The sequence below is a fragment of the Gavia stellata genome, chromosome 1, assembly GCF_030936135.1.
Source record: "Gavia stellata isolate bGavSte3 chromosome 1, bGavSte3.hap2, whole genome shotgun sequence".
In the NCBI taxonomy this organism is placed as follows: domain Eukaryota; kingdom Metazoa; phylum Chordata; class Aves; order Gaviiformes; family Gaviidae; genus Gavia; species Gavia stellata.
In genome coordinates this window covers 38,525-62,444 of record NC_082594.1, presented here as the reverse complement: position 1 = coordinate 62,444, position 23,920 = coordinate 38,525, and the positions used below count along the sequence as shown (strand labels likewise).

At 45.0% G+C, this 23,920-nt stretch overlaps 1 protein-coding gene across 1 annotated transcript in view; it reads left to right on the top strand.

Moving 5' to 3' along the window:
* LCMT2 (leucine carboxyl methyltransferase 2) overlaps positions 1-23,517 on the top strand; it is a 32,152-nt gene extending 8,635 nt beyond the window's left edge. The window contains exons 7-12 of the mRNA XM_059820095.1: positions 808-1,038; positions 4,881-4,978; positions 12,570-12,757; positions 12,847-12,982; positions 15,757-15,963; positions 23,490-23,517. Coding sequence (XP_059676078.1) covers positions 808-1,038; positions 4,881-4,978; positions 12,570-12,757; positions 12,847-12,982; positions 15,757-15,924 — 821 coding nt within the window. The 3' untranslated portion in view covers positions 15,925-15,963; positions 23,490-23,517. The remainder of the gene's footprint in view (positions 1-807; positions 1,039-4,880; positions 4,979-12,569; positions 12,758-12,846; positions 12,983-15,756; positions 15,964-23,489) is intronic.
* Positions 23,518-23,920: the final 403 nt, after the last annotated feature.

Genomic DNA, 23,920 nt, shown 5'->3' with positions numbered 1-23,920 from the left:
CAGGTCCTGCACTCGGGTCACAACAACCCCATGCAACGCTATAGGCTTGGAGAAGAGTGGCTGGAAAGCTGACCAATGGAAAAGGACCTGGGGGTATTGGTAAACAGCCAGCTGACAATGAGCTGGCAGTGTGCCCAGGTGGCCAAGAAGGCCAACGGCATCCTGGCTTGTATCAGAAATAGTGTGGCCAGCAGCACTACGGAAGTGATCATCCTCCTGTACTCGGCACTGGAGAGGCCGCACCTCAAATACTGTGTTCAGTTTTGGGCCCCTCGCTACAAGAAGGACATTGAGGTACTGGAGCGTGTCCAGAGAAGGGCAATGAAGCTGGTGAAGGGTCCAGAGAACAAGTCTTATGAGGAGCAGCTGAGGAAACTGGGGTTGTTCAGTCTGGAGAAAAGGAGGCTGAGGGGAGACCTTATCGCTCTCTACAGCTACCTGAAAGGAGGTTGTGGTGAGGTGGGTGTCAGGCTCTTTTCCCAAGTAACAAGTGATATGAGGAAATGGCCTCAAGTTGCGCCATTGGAGGTTTAAGTTGAATACTAGGAAAAAGTTCTTCACTGAAAGGGTTGTCAGGCATTGGAACATGCTGCCCAGGGAAGTGGTTGAGTCACCATGCCTGGAGGTGTTTAAAAGATGTGTAGACATGGTGCTTAGGGACATGGTTTAGTGGCGGACTTGGCAGTGTTAGGGTTACGGTTGGACTCGATGATCTTAAACGTCTTTTCCAACCTGAATGATTCTATGATTCTATAAATTTCCTGGGAGAAAGATTGGCGTGAACCGTGATGTTTTGTATCTCTGCAGATGAGCGGTTGTACCATACTGTGTCACGTCTCTCGAACAGTCTGGCCCTGGTGGTAGGAGGACGAACATCCCCATCAAGTGCAGGCTTGGGAATGTTGTGGGTAAAGTTAACTGAAACCTGTAATGCCTCGGACCCAGATGACATTACAGTGGAGCTTGTAAGTCTGCAGCCTGCTGCTGAACCAGCTGCTTTGCGCTGGAGACACACTACAACTGAAGTAATATTCAAAGGTAAAAAGCCTGGAAAGAGTGCAAATGGCTGTAGGTTCGCGGAGGTATACAAATTCCATAATATATGAGGCAGTCCTGTCCAGACAGTGAGTTCTAAAAGGCAAATCGTCATGATACAGCCTTACTTTTTATGTAGTACAGGCTACACAGTTAATATTGGTGCATTGTATTCCTTTGTCTGAAATAATAGCTTTTTGCTGAACATTTTGGAAGGTATATGATCTTGATAGATTCATTATCACTTTAGAGAATCCAATTACATTTTGTAAAGATTTTGTTCCAGTGGTGATCATTTTCCCCCTGGCGTAAAGACTTAAGGCTTAAACTTCATTTGAATGTGTTTTTCTTATCGTATCTACCCAGTTCTTGTTGTGCCTTTTTTGTTTGTCAAGTCCAAAAGTATTTATGAGAGGCTTTACTAAATCTGACAAAAGGGAAAGATGGAGCAGTCTCAGCTGAGTTTCCTGAACTGAGCAACTGAATTGGTTGATCCAACAATTGAGCAGGATTTCAATTATCTGTGCCATTAATACATGGTCGATTCGTTACAGAACCTATACAACAGATACCTTGTGATAATAACTTTTAGTATAGATGAGCTGCGACCTTGTTAGTTTTCTAGATGCAGGGCAGGAATCAAAAAAAATATATGATTGTATAGTGCCGAAAAAAGCTCATAATGCATTTTTGAAAGTGCTACAATATACACTTGCAACTGCAATTTGGTTGGCTCCCCTCTCACAAACACACCTACCAACAAATGAAAAGAATTGTTTTCAGCTGTTCCTATTTAAGGTGCAAGATGTGGCCAGACAGGCATACTGACCAGCAACCTGTTTACATGTGACTAACCCTTTTTATCCTTTTATCCTTCTCTCTTCCTGTGTTTGTACCTCCCCAAATCACCTAAATCCATCGGTTTTCTTGCCTCTGGTTCCTCTCCTGAGCATCCCATAAGAAGTGTTATGCAAACGCCAAATGCTTTTCCCCTTATGATGTGTCACATACCCCTAAGCAGTATCCCCTCGAAGGTGCTCCAGAGAGTTGCTCCTGTTCGCTCATTTTGATGGGTTTCACAGCTGGACAACAGGGCTGACAGTTCTCCTGGGACAGCCCTGGGAGGAGCCGGGACAGATTGTCTGATTCTATAAGCAAGTAATTGGGGTTCTCTTGCCTGCACACCTGCCACTGCCTCTCTGAGCTCCTCATGTGCATGAGGAAATGAGCCTTTTATAGCTTGATTGCTGTCCTGGGATGGGTCTGGAAGTAGCTGAGGCTAGATATTATTTGGGTTCTCCTACCTTGTTTCACCTCTGTGCTCCTCTGTAGGTGTGCAGGTGAGCTTTCTAGTACATAACCTAGCACTGCTAGTGAGTGAAGCTTTGTAATGATAAACAGATGCTTAAAAGAAAAGCAAAGCAAATGTTAAGAAGTCTTAGTGTTAAGAATTACTAGTAAAGGAACAAAAAACAGAATGGAGAATACTGTTCTGCCATTATGTAAATCATAGAATCATAGGATGGTTTGGGTTGGAAGGGACCTTTAAAGATCATCTAGCTCCAACCCCCCTGCCATGGGCAGGGACATCTTTCACTAGATCAGGTTGCTCAAAGCCCCATCCAACCTGACATTGAACACTTCCAGGGATGGGGCATCCACAACTTCTCTGGACAACCTGCTTCTGTGTCTCACCACTCATATAGTAAAGAATTTCTTCCTTACGTCCAATCTAAATCTACCCTCTTTTAGTTTAAAACCATTACCCCTTCTCTTGTCACTAAAGGACCTGGTAAAAAGTCTCTCTCAGTCTTATAAGACCCGTCTAAGTATTGAAAGGCCACAGTAAGGTCTCCCTGAAGCCTTCTCTTTCTTCTCCAGGCTAAACAATTCCAAGTGTTCCAGGCTTTCCTCATAGGAGAGGTGTTCCAGCCCTCTGATAATTTTCATGGACTTCCTCTGGGCCCACTCTAACAGGTCCATGTCTGTCTTGTGCTGGGGACCCCAGAGCTGGACGGAGTACTCCAGGTGGGGTCTCACCAGAGTCCCTTGACCTGCTGGCCACACTTCTTTTTTTGCAGCTCAGGATATGATTTGCTTTCTGGGCTGCAAGTGCAACATTGCTGGCTCATATCTAATTTTTCATCTACCAGTATCCCCAAGTCCTTCTCTGCATGGTTGCTCTCAATCCCTTCATCCTCCAGTCTGTACTGATACTGGGGATTGCCCCGACCCGGGTGCAGGACCTTGCACTTGGCCTTGTTGAACTTCATGAGTTTCATATTGGCCCACTTCTCAAGCCTGTCAGTAGAAAAGAAATCAAAAGAAGCTTTGAGATCTCTTCTTGACACTTGAAATATGATAATTTCCAATTTCGTATACCACATAATCCCCAGTGGTAAGTAGAATTGAAACCTAGGGACATAATCTGTTCTAGAAGACTGATTATTTGAGATAGTTTATGGCTAAAGTTACTCATGCTTGATCACACCAGAACGTAGTTTCACAACTTCCTCTCTGAAGGATAATATTTTAATTATGCAGCATTATGGAGCAGGATCCCTAGCTCTTTATCCAGGAGAAGTGCCCCAGAACAAACGTTACTTTTCTAGTAGCAATTGACAAATATTCAGTAGTTCTGAGTAGGTGTAGAATCAAGCCCTGCAGTGGCACGATGAAGGTTTGTCTAGTAAAAGACATTGACTGTAAGGGGCAAAAACTTCAGCAGTTGTTAGCAAGTCAGTGGTGGGACTTAGTGCAATTCAGAAGGTGAAAGCTGTCCTTTCTTAAGCTGTTTCATTCTCCACTAGCTGGCAGGGAGATATTGAAGGGGAACACCAGGGGAATTGTTAAACAATTGCTAGTCTAGTCTGGAGCATACTTTGAATTTGTGGAGCAGTGTTTAATTAACGCCATAATGTAGTTTAGAGTTCAGTCTCCCAGTCTAAATTTTATATCAAAGAAGCAAATGCTAAATGGGTAAATAAATTTTTATAAGTAATACATTGGTTTTTGTCTTTGTCAGACTGTATTGTATCATCTTACTTTTGCCTTGATTTTGCTTTGTAGCTGAGGTAAGTGACCAACGCTTGTGTTATTTGCACAGTCCATTATGAAGCAATGACATGACAGGGGACAGTGCAGTTAATTCCCAGCCCTGACATCTACCCGAAGTACTTTTGCATCTTTTGTACCTCCTTTTTGAGGCTTCTCCAGATTAACTCCTACACACTTAAATTACTGTTATCTCCCTTTTGTATGAACAAATACACAGTCTTGTTGTCTTACAAGGATTTATCTGTTTTCTTGGGATAAATAGGTGTCATTGTGTTGCTATGATTTATATACTTAGGGTTTTCTCGGTTTATTAGTTTTACAGGTGTAATCTTTCCATTGCCTAAATTTTCATTCCTTAAGTCCATTAGGTATATTAAAAAACCATGTTTTCTCCTTTGGCTTTTGAGACTATAGGGTGTGATTTCTATTCAGACCTTAAACATTCAGAAACTACATAATATAAATGGATGATGGGGGTCTTCTGAATGACCACAAACCTGAAGAATACTGCTTCTTAGTAAAAATATTTAGTCTTCTGTGTGTCTTATAAAAGATCTAGATACAAGAGTAATTCCTGTATCTATGAAACAATTTCTTGCATTTATTGCTAAAGTCTGGAAATGTTCGTCAGGTTGCAGGATGTCTTAATATAAATAGTGCATAAAACGTCTGCCTGACTGCATTAATTTCTGTCTTTGGTCAGCTTCCCTTATATGCAAACAGAAATTTTTGCTTTTGTGACATACCAAATTCTGACTTCTCTTTCACCTGGTTGTCTTTTTCTGTAGGTGAGAAGTACCTGTTCCTGTATGGTGGCCGCTCTGCTATGGAGCCTGTGCTAGGGGATTGGTATTTCCTGCACACTCAAGAACTTTCCTGTACTGTGGTAAGAATTTAGGGAGGCCCTGGGGAATAGAAATGGCCTTCACTTCATAGGTGCATGCTGCTGTATTGGAAGCCCAACTAAATCACAGTGGAATTACCGTATTGAAGCGGGTGGCATTGGCAGTACTGTCATACTCTACGGTGATTAGAGTTAGAGCTAACTTCTAAACACCTTGCTATTTAGTGGAATACAGTCTTCACAGAAGAGTTGGGGTTGGGCAGGACATCTGGAGATCATCTAGTCCAGCACCCTTGCTTAAAGCAGGTCTAACTAGAACAGGTTGTTTAGGACATTGTCCAGTTGGATTTTGAATATCTCCAAAGATGGAAACTCCACAACCTCTTTGGGCAACCTATTCCAGTGCTTGACCACCCTCATAGTAAAATGTGAGGGGTTTTTATGTTTAAGTGGATTTTTTTGTATTTCAATTTGTTCCCATTGCCTCTTGTCCTGTCGCTGGATACTACGGAGAACATTCTGTTTCTGTCTTCTTTCATCTCTCCCATTAGGCATTTATACATGTTGATAAGATTTCCCTGTGAGTATTCGCAGCTACTGAGGCAAGCAGCTCTGGTGCAGGCACGATCCGCAGCGGAGGCTCTAGCGCCGTGTACAGGGGGGTTTCGTGAGCCAGGGAAACCTCAGGGGAGTGCAGAGGTGGGGCCAGGAGCAGCCATGGCCAAGCCCCCCCACCTATAAAAGAAACCCCTAAGGAGCGCTGGTGACCAGGAGCTCTGCGACCAGGGCAGGCAAACAGGACATGGCATGTCAGCCAGGGCATGGCACGGCCCTTTGCGTGGCAGTTTGTGCAGAAGGGTGCTGTAAGTTTGCTGGCTCGAACAGGGAGCAATGGTATCTACCTAGCAGAAGGCTATATCCACAACTGGTGAAGCTTCCCAGGCAGATCTCTGATGAGAACATGCTGCTAGCCAGGTGTCAGGCTGCAGGGTGTACCCTACTTCTATACCAGTACCGGACAGCCGTAGTGAGTACACCTGTGGGAGGTGCGCCCAGGTAGAGAAACTCTTGAACTTAGTGGCAGAGCTCTGGGAGGAGGTCAGTAGGTTGAGAAGCATCAGGGAGTCTGAGAAGGAGATTGTCTACTGGAACCACACCCTACCTTCCATGGAACAGACCTGTCAGGCAGACAGGACACATGATACGGAGGATTCACTATCCTCTCTCTGCCCAGCAGAACACAGTTACTTAAGGGATAGAGGAGAATTGCGACAAGTTCCTGGCCGGTGCAGCAGGTGCATCTCCGTAACTACCTCACCTTCCCAGGTGCCCTTGTACAATGGGTATGAGGCTCTGGAAGTGGAACCAAACAATGAGGATGATGGTCCATCTAGGTTGGACGTGTCACTAAGGTTAAGTCATCCTACGCCCTGTGTGAAAACAACTTCCATTAAGAAAAAAAGATGGGTCATTGTCATAGGAGACTCTCTTCTGAGGGGAACAGAAGGCTCAATAAGCTGACCAGACCCACTTCTTAGGGAAGTCTGCTGCCTCCATGGGGCCTGGGTCAACGATGTTAACAAGAAAACCTCCTACACTGGTAATGCCCTTGGATTATTATCCATTGCTGCTTTTTCATGTAGGCAGCAATGAAGTTGCAATAAGTTGTCCAAGGGCAATCAAAAGAGACTTAGGGCGACTGGTTAAGGGTTCAGGAGCACAAGCAGTGTTATTCTCTATCCTTTCAGTTGCAGGGAATGATGTTGGAAGAAACAGGAAGACCCAGCTGATCAATAACTGGCACCATGACTGGTGTCACTGGCAGAATTTTGGGTTTTTTGATCACGGGTCAGTCTACACAACACCAGGCCTGCTGGTGACAGATGGGGTGCACCTTTCTCAAAGGGGGAAAAGGGTCTCTGCACAGGAGTTAGCAGGGCTCATTGAAAGAGCTTTAAACTAGATTTGAAGGGGGAAAGGGATAAAACCAGGCTCTCTAGAGATTAGCCACAGGATGGCATGCCAGTGTTTGAGGGACAGTGTGCTAGTGACGTCCTTCAGTCTGCTTCACGATGTGCTGAGTACACCGAAGCACATTTGAAATGTCTCTTATACTAATGCGCACAGTATGAGGAATAAACAAGAGGAGCTAGAAGCTTTGGCCCAGTCCCAGAGCTATGACATCATTGGCATAAGAGAAGCCTTGCGGGATGAATCCTGTGACTGGTGTGCTGTCATGGACGGTTATAGGCTCTTCAGGAGGGATAGGCAGGGCAGGTGAGGCAGGTGTGGTGGCACTGTATATAAGGAAGGGGTTGGATTGTATGGCACTTGCAGTTGGCAATGACACAGGTCAAAGCCTCCAGGTAAGGATTAAAGGGAAAGCAAATAAAGTGGATGATGTTGTGAGAGCCTACTATTGACCACCCAGCCAGGACGATGACACCGATGAATTATTCTGTAAGGAATTAAAGGATATCTCTAGATCAGCTGCCCTTGTCCTTATGGGTGATTTTTAACTTCCCAGACGTCAAGTGGAAACATCATACAGCAGACACAAACAGGTCCAGGAAATTCCTGAAGCACGTTGAAACACTTCTTGGTGCAGGTACTAAAAGGAGCCAACTAGGAAGGGTGCCCTGCTAGATTTGTTTGTAAACATCGAAGGGCTTGTGGGCAAAGTGGTGATTGGTGGCTGTCTTGGTCACAGTGACCATGAAGTAGTTGAGTTTCAAGTCATTGGTGGTAGGAGAAGAACTGACAGCAAAACTTCAACCCTGGATATGGGGACTTCGGGCTGCTGAAGGAACTAGTTAGTAAGGTCCCCTGGGAGTCTGCAATTGAAGGTATTGAGGTCCATGAATTCTGGTCACTTTTTAAGAGCTGGTCACTTTTTAAGAGCTCTTAAGAGCACAGGAGCAGGCAATTCCAAAGTGTCAGAAGTCAAGCAAGTGGGGCCGAAGGCTGGCTTGGCTGAGCAGGGATCTTCTAGAACTTAGGCAGAAAAGAAAAGTGTACTGACATTGGAAGCAAGGACATGCAACATGGGATGCTGTTTGCCACTGTAGGGAGAAAATTTGTGCAGCCAAAGCTCGATTAGAGTTCAAGCTGGCCGGTACTGAAGGACAACAAAAAGTGCTTTTTTAAATATGTTAACAGCAAAAGGCGGATCAGAGATTAACATTGGTCTGTTACTTGATGAGGTCGGTCATCTCACAAATAGGGACATAGAAAAAGTGGAGACTTTAATGCCTTCTTTGCCTCTGTCTCTTTGCTCTGGGGCCCCCGGAGCCCACTGCTGGAAGACCGTGACTGGGATAATGATAAACTCCCAGCTGACTCTGAACTTGTTGGAGGCTTGCTGCTCCAGCTGGATGCACGTAAATCTATGAGGCCTGATGGGATTCATACCAGGGTACTGAAAGAGCTGGCTGATGTTATCGCAGGACGTCTTTCCATTATTTTTCAAAGGTCTTTGGAGTCTGGGGAGGTCCCAGTCAACTGGAAGCTGACAAATGTCCCAATTTTCAAGAAGGAGAAGAAGGAAGATGCTGGTAATTACACGCCTGTCAGTCTCACTTCAGTGCCTGGTAAAATTATGGAGAAGGCTATTCTGGGAGGTACTGAAAAGCAGCTGAGAGACAATGCAGTCATTGGTTATAGCCAACACGGGTTCACAAGGGGAAAGTCCTGTTTACCTAACTTAATTTCCTTTTATGACAAGGTTACTCATCTAGTTGACCAAGGGAGGCCAGTAGATGTGTTTTTTCTGGATTTTAGAAAAGCTTTCGATACTGTCTCTCACAGTATCCTTCGGGACAAAATGTCCAGCATACAGCTAGACAAGACCATAATATGATGGGTGAACAATTGGCTGACAGGTTGGGCTCAAAGAGTTATAGTAAATGGGGTTACATCAGGCTGGCAGCCAGTCACCAGTGGGGTTCCGCAGGGCTCAATTATAGGGCCAGTGCTCTTTAATGTTTTTATAAATGATCTGGATGCAGGAGTCGAATGTACATTAAGTAAGTTTGCTGATGGTACTAAATTAGGAGGAGCTGTGGACTCCCTCGAGGGTGGAGAGGCCTTACAGAGAGATCTAGAGAGCTGGGCCGTCACCAACCGTATGAAGTTTAACAAGAGCAAGTCCCAGATTTTCCACTTGGGATGGGGTAGTCCTGGTTATACATACAAATTGGGGGATGAGAGGCTGGAGAGCAGCCCCGCGGAAAGAGATCTGCGGATTTGGGTTGATGGCAAGTTGAATATCAGTCAACAGTGTGCCCTGGCAGCCGAAAGGGCCAACCGTGTCCTGGGGTGCATCAAGCACAGCATAGCTAGCTGGTCAAGGGAGGTGATTGTCCCACTCTACACTGTACTGGTGCAGCCCCACCTTGAGTACTGTGTGCAGTTTGGGGTGCCTCAATATAAGAAGGACATCACAGAATCATTAAGGTTGACCTTAATGATCATCTCTCTGATGACCAGCAATAGGACACGAGGAAATGTAATGAAGCTGCATCAGGAGGAGTTCAGATTGGACATTAGGAAAAGGTTCTTCACTGAGAAAGTGGTCGGTCCCTGGAACAGGCTCTGCAGGGAAGTGGTCATAGCACCAAGCCTGTGAGTTCGAGCAGCGTCTGGACAATGCTCTTAGTCATATAGTTTAGTTTTAGGTAGTCCTGCGAGGAGCAGGGAGTTGGACTCAATGATCCTTATGGGTCCCTTCCAACTCAAGATATTCTCTGATTCTGTGATTCTATGATTCTCTTCTCGAGAGCAACCAAGATGGTGAAAGGTCTTGAGAGCAAGACTAGGAAATGCACAGTCACATACACACAAGGTTCAGGGAAGATACAAATGCACTGGTCCCCCCTCCAGCAGCTGGCATCCAGGCACATGGGTGCCGTGACCCATGGTCTATTCCAGCTGCTGGTGCTGAGATTCTCTCTTGATTGAGTTGCCCTGGTCACCGAAGTAGTTGCATCTGGGACATGCACAGGTCCTGTGACCTGTGGTGGTCTTGTCGTAGTTGTCTGCCACTGAGACTCCCACTCACACCGCACCACAGGCCCAGGGGTGCTTATATCCCCAGTCTGACTCCAGTTTATTGTCCCAAATTCACTCACACTGGCCCCCCCAGTAGCTGGTACTCTGAACACAAAGTCTTTGAGAGCCACGAAGATGTGCCCAAGATCTGTGGCCCCTCCAGCTCCTAATGCTGAGACCCTCACTTGCTCCAGTTGCTGACACAAAAGGCCCAGGAATGCCTCCCCCCCCCGCTCTGATTCTTACTTGCTGGCTCCATATTCAATAATGCTTGTCTCTGCAGTTGCAGGCGCACCTAGTCTTTGCATCACTCAAATGCATGGGGTAGAGAGCGATATTACACAGAGATAGTTAAGAAAGGATTTAATCAATAGGATAGATTGATCAGGCGCAGAGCTCAGTCAGACAAGTGTACTGACCAGTGACTGCCTTTATACCCTTTTCTCTTCGCTCCCCCCTCTTTGTCCCTGATGATCCCCTTCTCCTAAACATTCCGTGATAAGTAAGTTTTGTTTAGTCCTACAGGCCCTCCCTTGAGTCTTCTGAATCCTCTTGTTCCTCACTTCCCCCTTTTTATCAGTTGCAAAGTCCAGGTTGGCCCTCTCCAGAGCTATGCCTGGAGTTTCTTAATGGCCGATCAAGTAGTGATTGGAGACTTTTGATCTTTGGCATTGTCTCCGTTATCCTTGTCTATCAGGTTTGTGTCTCTGTGTGGTTTTCTTTATCAATTCCCCCTTTACTTATTATTCCATTTCATTGAAAGTGTGATTCAGTAAACTTAATGAAACAGATGCTGTCACCCTCCACATATGCTTTGAACTTCTTTTATGGAAGCCAAATCAACTTCATCTTAGGTCCTCAAAAATACAGAAACTAATAGTAACAGACTATAAATATCTGGAAGATAATTGGGAGATAAGTGACCACCAACAAGAGTTCAAGAAGGAATTTGTTTAACATTATTTATTTTTCTATGGCATGGCAGTAGATTTTGTCCTGAAGAAAGGGCATGTATCATGACTTTAGTAGGACTTCAACACATTTTGTGTGATGCTTTCATAACATACTAAGAAAACATGATTTAAACATGACTGTTGCAGGGTAGTGTAAAATTATTTGGAAATCAGACTCTGAGAATATTTAGAAATCATGCTCTGTGGAAATGGTGGTGTCCCACAGGATCAGTCCTGGGGTCCAATTATTAATGACAAGAATGATGAAGTGAAGAGTATTTATATTATATAGGCACTTAACATCAGGCAGAGTAGGCTCAATAGTACATTAGTGAACGAGATGAAAATTCAAAATTACTTTGACTTGGAAGAAATATTTGTGGAAAAACAAACTGCAGTTTATTAAAGATAGACTGAGTTTTAAAAATAGTGCATAGTACAATTATAGGTTGAGAGATGCATAATTACAGGAGACAGCAAGCTAAACATGAGTAAGCAATATCATGCTGTTATGGAAGGCCAAAACTGTGTTTTAAATTATATAACCAGGAATGTTATCTCCAAGACATATTAACTGGTCCTTCTATTCTCTTCAGTGCTCTTAATCTCAGCAGGACCTTTGTAAAATACCCAAAGCTGATTCCTGAGAAAAAGAGGTGGACAGGATGCAGTACAGTTCTATAGAGGTATGCAACGAGAATGACCAGACCACATACCTTACAGGGGAATATTTTGAAGGACTTGTAGCTATTGAGTCTGGAGAAGATTCAAGATAGAAATAAATCTTCAAATTTGTAAAATACAGCTGCAGAGAGGATGAACAAATTACTCTTCATGTTTACTTTGGGTAGTACAAGTAATCTACATAAAGGGCAACTTCAGTTGTACACTAGTAAAAGCTATTAATTGTGAAGATAGTAAAGTGCTGCAATAGACTGCCTAAAGAGGTGAGAAATTCTTGTCACTGCAGACTTTCAGAAACTACTAAATAACCATCTCTCCAGATGATAATAGATATAGTTGAATTTGCTTTAGGAGAAAGGGATGGACCAGATGGCCTCCAAAATTTTCACCACAGCTTGTTTGCTATGATACTCCTTTAAACTCCTCTTCTTACAGTTTTTCCTTTAGTGCTTGCACTAAAGGTTTTGCTTCTGCATATTAGTACTGCAGTTCAGCGTTTTATCTTGCTCTGTGGTTTGAGCCACTGATCACCTGCTTTGCTCGTCACTGCATTAGTCCATGTGTTTGTAAACTTGAGGTTCTCAGGTGCATGTCTTGAACAGAAAGCAGCATGCAAGAATGCAAATAAAGTTACCTCTAATAAACATACAGAAATAAAACCCTCCAAAGACTGAATGATATTAAATATACTGAGGGCCAGAGAAATACTGGAGATAGTGTAAATGGAAACACTTCTACTTAGCCATCCCTAGAGGAACATGTTGGGTTTTTTTGATTGTTCCCTATCATGCTTACTCTGTTCTGCTCCAGCAACTCTTCCTATCCTATGGCAGGAAAAGAACGTTACATCCCACAGGACATGCAACAGGAAGAGATCATTGAAGAGCCTGGACACAAATAAGACACTTAGATTGGCAAACTTCAGCCTTGGACTTATGTTTTCGTAGATTCCTGTTGAAGGTGCAATACCAGAAGGCCGTCACTCCCACAGTGCCTGTAGCTGGAAAGGAGGGGTGATAATTGCAGGAGGTCTGGGAGCCGCTGAACAGCCCTTAGGTTCAGTTTTCTTTCTGAGGGAGCTTGAACATGGCTTTCAGTGGCAGAGAGTAGAGACACACCCTCCTCTTATCCCAAGGTGAGTGGAAGGCATTCAGCAGTGAATCTTCGGCCTGTCTCTACTTACCTCTCTTACTAATGGAGTTCAATCTCATTTTGAACTCGCAGGTATTCACATACTGCACATGTGCATGATGGAAAACTTCTGCTTGTTGGTGGAGTGTGGTTTCACTCATCCTCTGTGCCAGGCATCACTGTCATTGACTTAATGACTGGTCTCTGCTTGGATTATACGATTAATGTGGTAAGTAGTGAAATTTTTCTTTCAGGGTAAACAGTGTTGTGTGAAGGAACGTGGTAACTTTAGGGCTATTCCCTGAAACGGAGTAGGGAATGCAAAGTAGGCAAATTTGTGAGTGGAATAAACATTTCCTGTTTGAGGTGGAATCTAATTTTGAAGTGCTTTTACCAGCCCAGAGAACATAATAGTGTTATGAGAGGGAGAATCTGAGTGCGCAGAAGACTGGAGGGCACGGAGCTGCTGTATTCCAGACAGGAGGAGCAGAACTGAGATGGGCACAAGCATAGTAATTTCAGTATGTCTATGGAAGAAAAGAACAGATCAAACCAGAGCCTCAGTTAGTCTTTATGGAGGTCTGTAGTATAATTTCATTAAAAACTTCATGGTGGAAATTGCTCTGTGCTATAGCTGCTGCCTGAAGTACAAGAAGAAAACAGCGTGGAAATAGTGGAAACACCACTTAAACATAAGAAAACGTTTTACCATAAGGGTGATTGAGCATTGAACAGTTGCTCAGAGAGGCTATGGTGTCTCCATCATTGGAGATACTCAAAACCTGACTGGGCAAGGTACTGAGCAACCTGCTGTAGTTGAGCCTGCTTTGAACAGGGGTGGTTGGACTAGATGATACTCCGAGGTCCCTTCCAACCTCAACTATTCTGTGATTCTGTTCCATGATTCAGTGAAGAACAACCATACAGGTGATGTCACATAGCAGGATTTTGGCATACTCTGGGCAAAATTTAGTCTAAATCTGTGAGTAGCCCTCATCTGTGATAATACTGCCTGGAGTACTAGACAGACATGGACCTGTTGGAGTGGGTCCAGAGCAGGGCCACAAAAATGATCAGAGGCTTGGAACACCTCTCCTGTGTGGATAGGCTGAGAGAGAGTTGAGGTTGTTTAGCCTGGAGAAGAGCAGGCTCCGGGGAGACCTTATTGTGGCCTTTCAATATATGAAGGGGGCTTATAAGAAAGATGGGGACAGACTTTTTAGTAGTGCCTGTAGTGATAGGACAAGGGGAAATGTTTTTACTATAAAGGGAAGTAGATTCAGACTAAAGAAGAATTTTTTTATAATGAGGGTAGTGAAACACTGGCACAGGTTGCCCAAAGAGGTGGTAGATGCCCCATCCCTGGACACATTCAAGGTCTGGCTGGATGGGGCTCTGAGCAACCTGATCTAGGTGAAGATGTGCCTGCTTATCGCAGCGGGGGTTGGACTAGATGACCTTTAAAGGTCCCTTCCAACCCAAACCATTCTATGAGAAAGCTTCTGTTGTTTCACAAGTTTTTATTTATCTTTTATGTAAAGAAACAAATTTCTTCAGATATCTGTACATATGGATCCTGTCCTTGACGAAACTGGAATTTGTGACCGGTCTGGTTTTTATAATAGGTAGTATGTGTGCATCTGGCTGACCTTGCAGCATTTTCCTGGGGGCATAAAGCATGAAGTATGCTTAAATGTAGTTTACTTTTTTCTTACTCTCTATAGCAGAAGTTATATGTGGCCTAGTATTCTTTAGATAAAATAGGCTAGTCTTGTTGGATAGCGGTGAGGATGGGTACAGTGATAATAAAGATGTATCTAAAAGAATAGAACTTTTTTATTTACACTGAATAAGTGGATGTAGATGGATTGGTAGGTGCCTTTGCTTATGAGCTGTTTGCTTTGACTTAGGCAAAACTCTGTAGGCTTTTGAACCTACCGGTACTGTGCTAAAGTACTGATAGTTCTGTACAGTGTATGTGGATTTGTCCCAAGTTTTGAAAGACTGGAATTGTCAGTGATTTTCTGTGCAGTACTGGATACTATTAGTATTACTGCTTTGATACATGCATTAGAAGGTGATAGCAGCAAAACCATTGGGTGGCAGCTTTCTCTGTGCTTGAAAAAGCCATGGAACAGTTATGATGGGCAGATATATCTCCCTTAATCACTATCCCTTAACCTTTCTCCAAGAATATAGATGAGGGTACCCTCATAAAAGTTGCCTTCTGTCTTGAGCATTTTACAAGGGAAACCTCTACAACCTGTCCTCTTCAGATTACAGTGGCCCCAACAATAATTGAATTGCCAACACACCAGTTTTGTAACTGCTACAGTCTGTTACCTGCAACAAGTGGGTCTCCAAGGTTCACTTTCCTGAGCTTTCGAATATTGGAGGTCATCATGGAAGAGCTTCTCTTCAGATTGTCAGATATACAGGTTAAAAATCACATGTTTCTTGGACCTCAGATGTGTAACTATATACTTTAGGCTGTCTCCTTTGTGGTGAAGAGGGCATGACTGTTCACTGCCTCTTCTGATGTAGGAACTAGGAGATGTTTAGAGAAGCTAGCAGTCAATATGCTTCAAAAGTGTGCTTCGTATGAAACATAGTTAAGCTCTGGAACTCCTTGCCACAGGACATGAATGCCAAAGGTTTGCATAGATTCAAAAAGTGACTGGCTATGTTCTTGGAAGGAAAAACATAAAGGTTCAGGGAGTACAAAGACATTCTCTCTCATTAAAAATCACTGAACTGCAAGTTGTTAGGTGGGTGTAGTATACTAGAGGAGTATATCATGTTTTCCTTGTGCCTGTGTTATGTAGCTATCTATTTTTGCCCACATTTGTGGGTGGTAGAGTGGACTAAATGATCCTAGATAGGACTAGATGTGGCTGTTCTTAACTTTCTAATGAAGGGACCATATGACATATCCCTACAGCACTGTATGAGTTACACATGTGTTGAAGTCCTGTATGTTCAAAATCTCCTTTCCTTTTTTAGGAGCATCTGGAGTGGCCATTAATGCTACATAATCATAGTAGTGTCTTTCTGCCAAATGAGAAGGAGTTGTTGCTTATTGGCGGTGGTGGGAACTGCTTCTCCTTTGGGACACACCTGAACCCAGAGCCTGTCTCACTGAGCCTCAGCAACATCCTGACCAGCCACTGACTGGGACCAAACAGGACTGAACCCTGCTGCTGTACTGTGGTGAGATATTTATTCACTTGTAGGTCCAAGAGCAGCAGAATGTTTCCACAAAGGTTTTGTATCCAAAATTTTGTAAAGGTGGGATTACAAGGGACAGTTATGACAAGGGGTTGCATACCTCATCTGTCTTTTTTTTGTACTGCTTTTTGTGTTGCTGTAAATAAAGTATCTCAAAAGTAGTTCTGTGATGATAGCAGTAGTCCTTAGAGGGGAAATGGGGAACAGTGCTGTGTTCAGAAGGGACATGACTTTGCATAATGCTGCCTTGGAGGTACAGTGAGGTCACTTAGTCAAAAAGCCATTGGAAATGTTCATTCAAGCATAGTGAAAGGAAGTGTATCATAGGTCATACTTGAACGTTTCAAAAGGTCTAGTCTAGATACGACAAACTCATGCTCCTCTGATTCTTGTTGCCAGCAGCTCAGGCCCTGCTAGCTGTAGCCCTTGCTTGTTTCCTGGGAAGGTAATGACATACCAATAAAAGAGGGGCGGGGGGGATGCTATGTGAAATCATGACTCAGCCTCATTGCTAACACTTGAACTCTTCTTCTATGACTGGGAAGGTGCCATGGTGAGGAGGCTGTGCTTGGAACACAGTGTTTGAGCACAATGTTCAAACCAGGATGATGTTCTTGAGAAGACACATACACTTCTGTCTATATGTGTTTTATACAAGATGACCAAATTAGTTCAGGGAGGTTTTCGTTTTGGGGAAAGCCCCATGGAAAACTACTAGAGAGAGACTCCTTGGAGTATAACCTAGAAAATGAGAAAGGGAGATTTCTAAAGCAGTACCAAAATTGGTTGAGGCTGCTGATTGGGATCACATCTGTAGGCATCCAAAAATCAGATTGCCTTCTGAATTCCTCAATGAGAAGAGGTGTCTATAAACCTGTGAAATTAAGAAGATGGAATAACCTCAGTGGCTCATCATGGCATCTACTGGCTGTGATAAGGAAAGGGATACACAAAGCAAAGTGCCTTTGAGAGCACCTGCAGGGCCTGGAGTGTATCCAAGTAGCTGGCAGTCACTGGAGCAGGAGCAGGCCCTGCAGTCACTCGGCTCTGTTTCCCATCAAGCTCCCTCCTCCTGCAGTTGTGAATGGCCAGTGTCCAGGATCTGGATGAGACCGGGGAGGTCCTGTGACTCGGCAGGGCCTCAAGGTGGGGAGTGTGTAAATAAAAAAGATAAGTGCAATTCACTGAGGCGTTTGCGAGGAGCCAGAAGAGGAATGGCAACCTGATGCACTTGAGCATTATCTTCCTGCTGCAGAATGCACATGAATCAGGTGATGGTAGGAACTGCATTATGAATCCATGAAGGACTTCCCAGTTTACATCCCCAGCAGGCTATGAAATTAACTCACATTATAAGCTGCATCACCTATATTCCTTGTTGCCCTTTTCTTATGATAGAGGTCCTGCTGCTTTGTGTCAGGACAGGATGCAAAGGTAAGTAAACAACAGGTGCAGAATGGGTTCACAGATGTAGTGCACTGGAGCTGGTTTTCTTTGTGATCCCAGGAAGAAAAGCACTCCGACTATGTAAGGTATTGATGAAAGTGCCATTTATTGAAACTAAGACCAGAAGGAAAAAGAAGATAATATAGATAATCTTAATGTCCCTTCAGATGCTGGGAACATGGAGTTGTGCTGAGTTACAGGGACCTCCAGTCAGGGCACGGCATGCAGTGCAGATCCTGCCTATGGAGAAGTTCCACTGACAACTTGGTCTCTTGAGCTCTTACTTTGTTAACAAAATAATACAATTCATAATTTCTACTGTCAAACAAAAAAATGTTCACTTGAGCACCTGCTGCTTTACTTTATGATAAAGAGAAGGACATGTAGGTGATGTAATTGCCAGTGCCAAGTGGGAGCTGTCTGCAGGTTCCTTTGCTACCATTATTAGGTGGCTAACGTTATCCTGTGAGCAAGGGATATGTGCAGCACAACACAGGCTTAAGGGCAAGCTTTATTTGCCGCATAGCACAGCACCAGGCCCACACCTTCTCATGGTTAACTGTTAAATGGATCACTAACTCCTGTACAATATTCTTCTGGTTAGGATCACTACTGTAACCTCCCCCTTTGACAGCCAGCATTTGTCTGTGTGTTCAGATCTTAGGTCTTGGTTCGGTAAGAGTGCTGGCACGACCCATTCAGTCACGCTGCTGAGGTGGTGAATGACCAGGGAGGTGTGACATTTTCTTGCAGGGCATTAGTCTTAGGGGTAGGGGAGAAATGCAGACAAGTGTGAGCAGGATTTTTCTCTCAAACATAAGATCTGAATCCTACCCCCAAAGGGAAAAGTGTTTGGAGGGTGTAGGGGGGGTGGCTGACAGCTACTCAGTGACTTGCTACACCACAGGCAGCAGCAGGAGTCAGCCCTTCCTCACCAGACATGAATGCTGGTCCATTAATGACTCTTAAGGTGTTGCAAGAGAAGGGGCAGTGTATTGGCACTGAGCCCCATGGCAGACTTACCACCAGATGTTGTTTATGTGCATTAATAAACAATTGCTTAATTCTTTGTGCTCTTGTCTCTGGTTCCTGCAGTCCCTTTAGCCTTGATAGAAACTCTGAACACCTCAATTCACATTTTTGGGTTGCCATGAGGCCGCCATGTGCCTTTCTGCATACCCCTGGGCCATGGGTTTGTATTGCCGTGTGCCACAAAGTTTTCCTGTTTAACTATCTTCCCTGTCCCAAGATTTTTCAAGTGCTTTTTTGTGAGCTCCGGGGTCATTGTTTTCCTTTTGGTGTGCTCCCGCCGCACCCCCCCCCACCCCCACCCCCGCACTTTACCTTTCTGTGCCCCCAGAGTCCTCCACTTCCCTGTCATCCCCTGGTGGTTTACTTTGCTTTCCTTTTGTTGCACAGCAGTGCTCTGAATTTACTCATGTCACCTTTAATACTGCTTTTCCCTTTTTGTGCATTCCAGGGCTCTCCCTTTAACTTTCAGCAAACTGATCTCAAGAGCTGGGACACACCTCTGCTACCCACCTCTCGGTAGTCCCAGCTCGGGGGGGGGGGGGGGGGTAATGGTGATGGCCCCCTGTTCCCCATGGGCTACAGCTGTGGGCCATGGGGACTGGTTGTACCAGCTGCATCTGAGGGTGGGCATGGGGGACTGTGCTGCTCACAGAGGCCATGTGCTGGATGGGGCTGTTCTGCTTGGAGACCGTGGCCGAAACCACAGAGAAGGTGAAAAGGGGTCTGTGTTTGTGGCTGCAGGTCTTGCAGGGCATCCCTGCAACCAGGAATGTCCCAGGCAAGGTGATACATGGTGGGGGAGCCCAGGAATGCACCAGGACAGGGCCCAGGGAGAACCACACTGGGGCTGGAGGAGGATGCAGCACTGGGGTGGTGGGCAGCTAGGGGCCATGGTGGGGGAAGGTGGTGCAACGGGGCAGTGCAAGGGCCACACCCAGGCGTGCAGGGATGTCTGGGCACTGGAGGAAGTCCAGGGTGGGGTAGGGAGACTAATGGGCCATAGTAGTGCTGCAGGGAAGCCTGGGTCAGGTCGGGGACATGTCAAAGTGGAGGGGGACCGCTAGGAAAAGGATGCCCTGGAGAAGGTTGTGAAGCATGTGCAGGGGGCCTGAGGCAGGTCGGGACCATGCCAGAGGCTGGGCTCAGACCTCTGTGGCAGCTTCCGCGTCCCATACAGGGGTGGGAGGAAAGCATAGCAACCCCAGCCAGCTATAAATCACACCACCCTGGGGCCTGTGGCATGCTGGGAGATAAAGCCTTCCAGCACTGGGCTTCCAGGTAGCCATGTTGTTTGCTTGGCATACTGGGAGGTGTAGTCTTTGAGCACTGGGCTTCCTAGCAGCCATGTTGAGCCATGCACTATGCCACGAGGTGTATTTTAATACTAATGAGGTTCAGGTCAAAGATGTATACCAGCACAGCCTAGAATGCCACGAAGTCCTCCCTAAACCACAGAAGTGCCCGTTAGTCCTCTGAAAGTGTAACTCTATGGACCGTAGGACCTCCCAAAACACTGAAAGTGCATGTTAGTTTAATGGCAGTCGTTTTCTAGGGGCCAGAAGTCTTCCCATTAACCCAGAAGTGTCTGTTAGTCCTCTGAAACTGGAACTCTGTGGGCTGTATGTTGGTCTGGGAAACCAGAAGTGCCTGTTAGTCCTACAGAAGTCAGTCACTAGTGGCCAGAAGACCTGAAAAACCACCAGAAGTGGTCCAATCTAAACTGGAAGTTGCACTAGCAACATGAGAAACTACATAATGACACTGGAACTGAGTTCTATAGGAATGGAAGTTGTCCATAATAGTCACTAAGTGGTCTGAAATCCACCGGAATGGAGTTGGATAGAAACACAAATCATACATGATGCCTGGAAGTCAGCCACATATAACTGGAAATGATGTTTAAAGGGCTGCAAACACAACCTAAACCAACAGAACAGCCAAAAAAACCCATCCAGAAAACATATCTTATGCAGACCCAAACCTACTATTCTAGTCCTAAAATAGACCGCAAGCTAAAATTGGACCCCCTGAAAAAGAAACTAAAAAATGCAAGATAAACAAAAATACCCCCCAAAACCCCAGAACCCTAAATCTCTCCATAACACTAACACTCTTCAGCCAATCCTGTCTTAACCCTAGCACCCCAAAAGCCTGGCACAATGTAATCCTAGCACACCATAACCCTTGCTCATAGTAACCATAGGCTTTTAAGTGATTGGGGTTAGTGGGAAAAAGAGTCCAGGGACTTGCCTTTAAGGTCAGTGGTAGGGGTTAGGAATTAAAGGAAGGAGTTAGGTTTAGGTTTACTGGGTCAGGGGTTAGGGTTACGGTTAGGGTTCAGGTCATTAGAGTTACGGGTTAGGATTAGATTCATTAGGTTTAGGGTAAGAGTTAGGGGCTAGGGCCATAAAGGTTAGAGGTTAGGGTTAGAGTTAGGATAAGGGTTAGAGTTAGGGTTAAGTTAAGGTTAGAGGGTTAGGGTCCCTGCTTCTCTCCAGAGTATTCCAGGGCTTTTGCTGGGCTTTGCTGATGTTCGGACAGGGTCTGCTGCCTTCCAGAGTGTCTGATGGCTTTTGCTGGGCTTTGCCGACGCCCACAAAGAACCCTGCTTCTCTCCAGAGTGCCCCAGGGCTTCTGCTGGTCTTTGCCGATGTCTGAACAGCGTTCTGGTTCATTCCAGAGCATCTGATGGCTTTAGCCAGGCTTTGCTGAAGACCGCAAGGGGCCCTGCTACCTTCCAGAGTTTCTGATGGCTTTTGCTGGGCTTTGCCAATGTCTGTGTGGGGCTCTGTGGCGTTCAGAGTGTCTGACAGCTTTTGCTGGGCTTTGCTGAGGCCCATGTGGGGCTCTGCTGCCTTCCAGAGTGTCTGATGGCTTTTGCCGGGCTTTGCTGAGGCCTGCAAGGGGCCTTGCTTCTTTCCAGAGTGCCCTGGGGCTTTTGCCGGGCTTTGCTGATGTCTGGACAGGGTTCTGCTTCATTCCAGAGCGTCTGATGGCTTTAGCTGGGCTTTGCTGAAGACCGCAAGGGGCCCTGCTGCCTTCCAGGGTCTCTGACAGCTTTTGCCAGACTTTGCTGAGACCCGTGTGGGGCCCTGCTTCTCTGCAGAGTGCCCCAGAGCTTTTGCTGGGCTTTGCCTAGGCTCGCAAGGCATCCTGCTACCTTACAGAGTCTCTGACGGCTTTTGCTGGGCTTTTCCGAGGCCCATGTGGGGCTCTGTGGCCTTCCAGAGTGTCTGATGGCTTTTGCCAGGCTCTGTCAATTCAAGTCACTCTTGAATTCCTCATTGTGTCCCCAAGACTTCTTTGGTCACTCTGGCCCCTTCAGGACCTCTCTAATCCCTGTGATAATGTCTCTTGTTCTGTCAGAATGTTTTCCGAAGCCATATTTGTGCTCCAGAGCAGTCTTTTTATTCTCTATGTCTTATAGTATGTTTGTCTTCGGTATCTGGTACCGCAAAGATGTCTATTGTCGGCTCAGATCTCCTCTTGAATATTTCAGAGACGGCAATAGCCTTCATCTATTTTTATCGACACATGTCCCATAGTGTTTTTTTGTGTTTTGCAGTTTATTTTTATTCTAGCCGCTTAGGTGTTAATTAGGCTGCTTCATACAGTTTCTGATGAATTTCTTGTATTTCCATTCTTTTTTGCTGTTTTCTGTCCTTTGGGACTCATCTATTTCTGTTAAGGGAGTCAGTCAGAGAGATCATTGAGGAGACTCTGTGACTTGGAATTGGTGATTTACCGTAAATAACTTACTTTGCAACCAGAGATATTTTTGATAAGGGATTCTTATGGGATCTATTCCTGCTTTGTCATTCAGTCATATCCAGAGTGTAGTTCTGGTAGAAGCTAGGTAATATGTATAATCCTGCTAGAAATGAATTGTAATTGCATAGCATTTTGCTTTTTCTATAGGAAAATGAAGCTCATAGTTTCTGCTGACAATGTTGTTATTATATTTAATTAACTACTTTCCCACATAGTCTAGTATGCTCTTAACCTGGTTCTATCTATTTAAAGGGAGATTAGCATTTGTCCCAGTAAAATTAAGTTTAATTACCTACCCAGTCATGTTGCTGGCATGATAGACAAAGTTGTAGTAAAAGAGCAGATACTGTTATTTCTAGTAAGGGTCAATTTCTCTGTTCTGTGCTTTTCTTGCTGTAAACTTAAGGCAGATCAGAACACTTACTGCTGCTCCTCCGGCCATCTTTAGGCTTTCCAGTGGTTCGCCCCTCCCCTTTCCCAGGTGGCGGGCGGGGCCCAGGGGTATATGAGCCACAGGGCTCTCATCAAGGAGCTCATTCCCTTTGTGGTCATCTTTGGTGTCAGAGTTCTGCTGTTCTTTCAGTTAATTGCAGCTTTTGAGCTGGCTAAGCTATTTGGGCAGATTTTATTTGGATGTTCAGAGAAGCAGAGGTGTCTGTTTGAGGTAAGAGCTTCTGGACAAATCAAGGCTAAGCAGCATGTATAGTAGAAAGTACATTTGTTGTATGCAGGGGTTTTTTTAGGTCAACAATTTTGTATTGGCTGTTCAGGGGTGGCAAGATGGTTTAATAGTTTGCTTTTTTTTATTTTATTTTATTCTAGGTGCCTTGTGTTTACCTGGAATTTCAGGTTATGGGATGGTTCACTGCCTTTCCTGACTGCCTGTGTTGCCCCTAGGGCTTTACAGTTAGCAGCGTGACCCTTGTAGGTTATAAGTGTCTGAAATTCACTTACTTTGTGGACTTATAGCAGGGCCTGGAGCCTGTGGGAAGACAGAAGGTAGGAGGTGCTGGCAGAATGCAGGGCAGGGTGCAGAAATGCAGCTCCCAAGGAGCGGCCAATGCAGAAGATTCAGGGGTGCAAATACAGGGCAGAAGCTGTCAGGAAGGAGTAGGGTTCCTTCCCTGACAATTCAGGAGAAGAGGTTTCTAGGGTTTAGGGATTGGGGGATGGTTGGGAAAGGGAGGTGGGTTCATCAATCTTTCTCAGGTTGGTTTTGCAGTCGTATTTGAGTGTCAATGAGGTTTGTTCGGTTTTAGTCTCTCTGCAGGATACATGCAATGTAAACCATCTGGGCCTTCCCATCACAATTCCCAGGGCTGAACATCAGATGAGTCTCATCTTGGAAAGCATTAGGTACATTAAAATATACCCTCCACAACTCTGATATTTCTGCTCCCCTGTGCTTTTTACTTACTGCATTCCCTGACTGAATTTTTGCATCCATCTTGTAACCATCCATCTGAATGTCATGGTCATCTCTACTTAAGAGGGATAGACTAGTCCTTATTTCCAATGCAGGTTTCTGTCACTATCTTCCCTGGAATTTCTTGGAGAAGGGGATGCATATTATTTGTGCTTGTACCAATCTCCAGCCAGGGGACTTTTCTTTATTGTGGTCCCTGGGCATGTAAGCCTTTTCTGCTATCCCAGTTTTGCCTTTTTCCTTAACTGTCAAATGAGGTTTGCT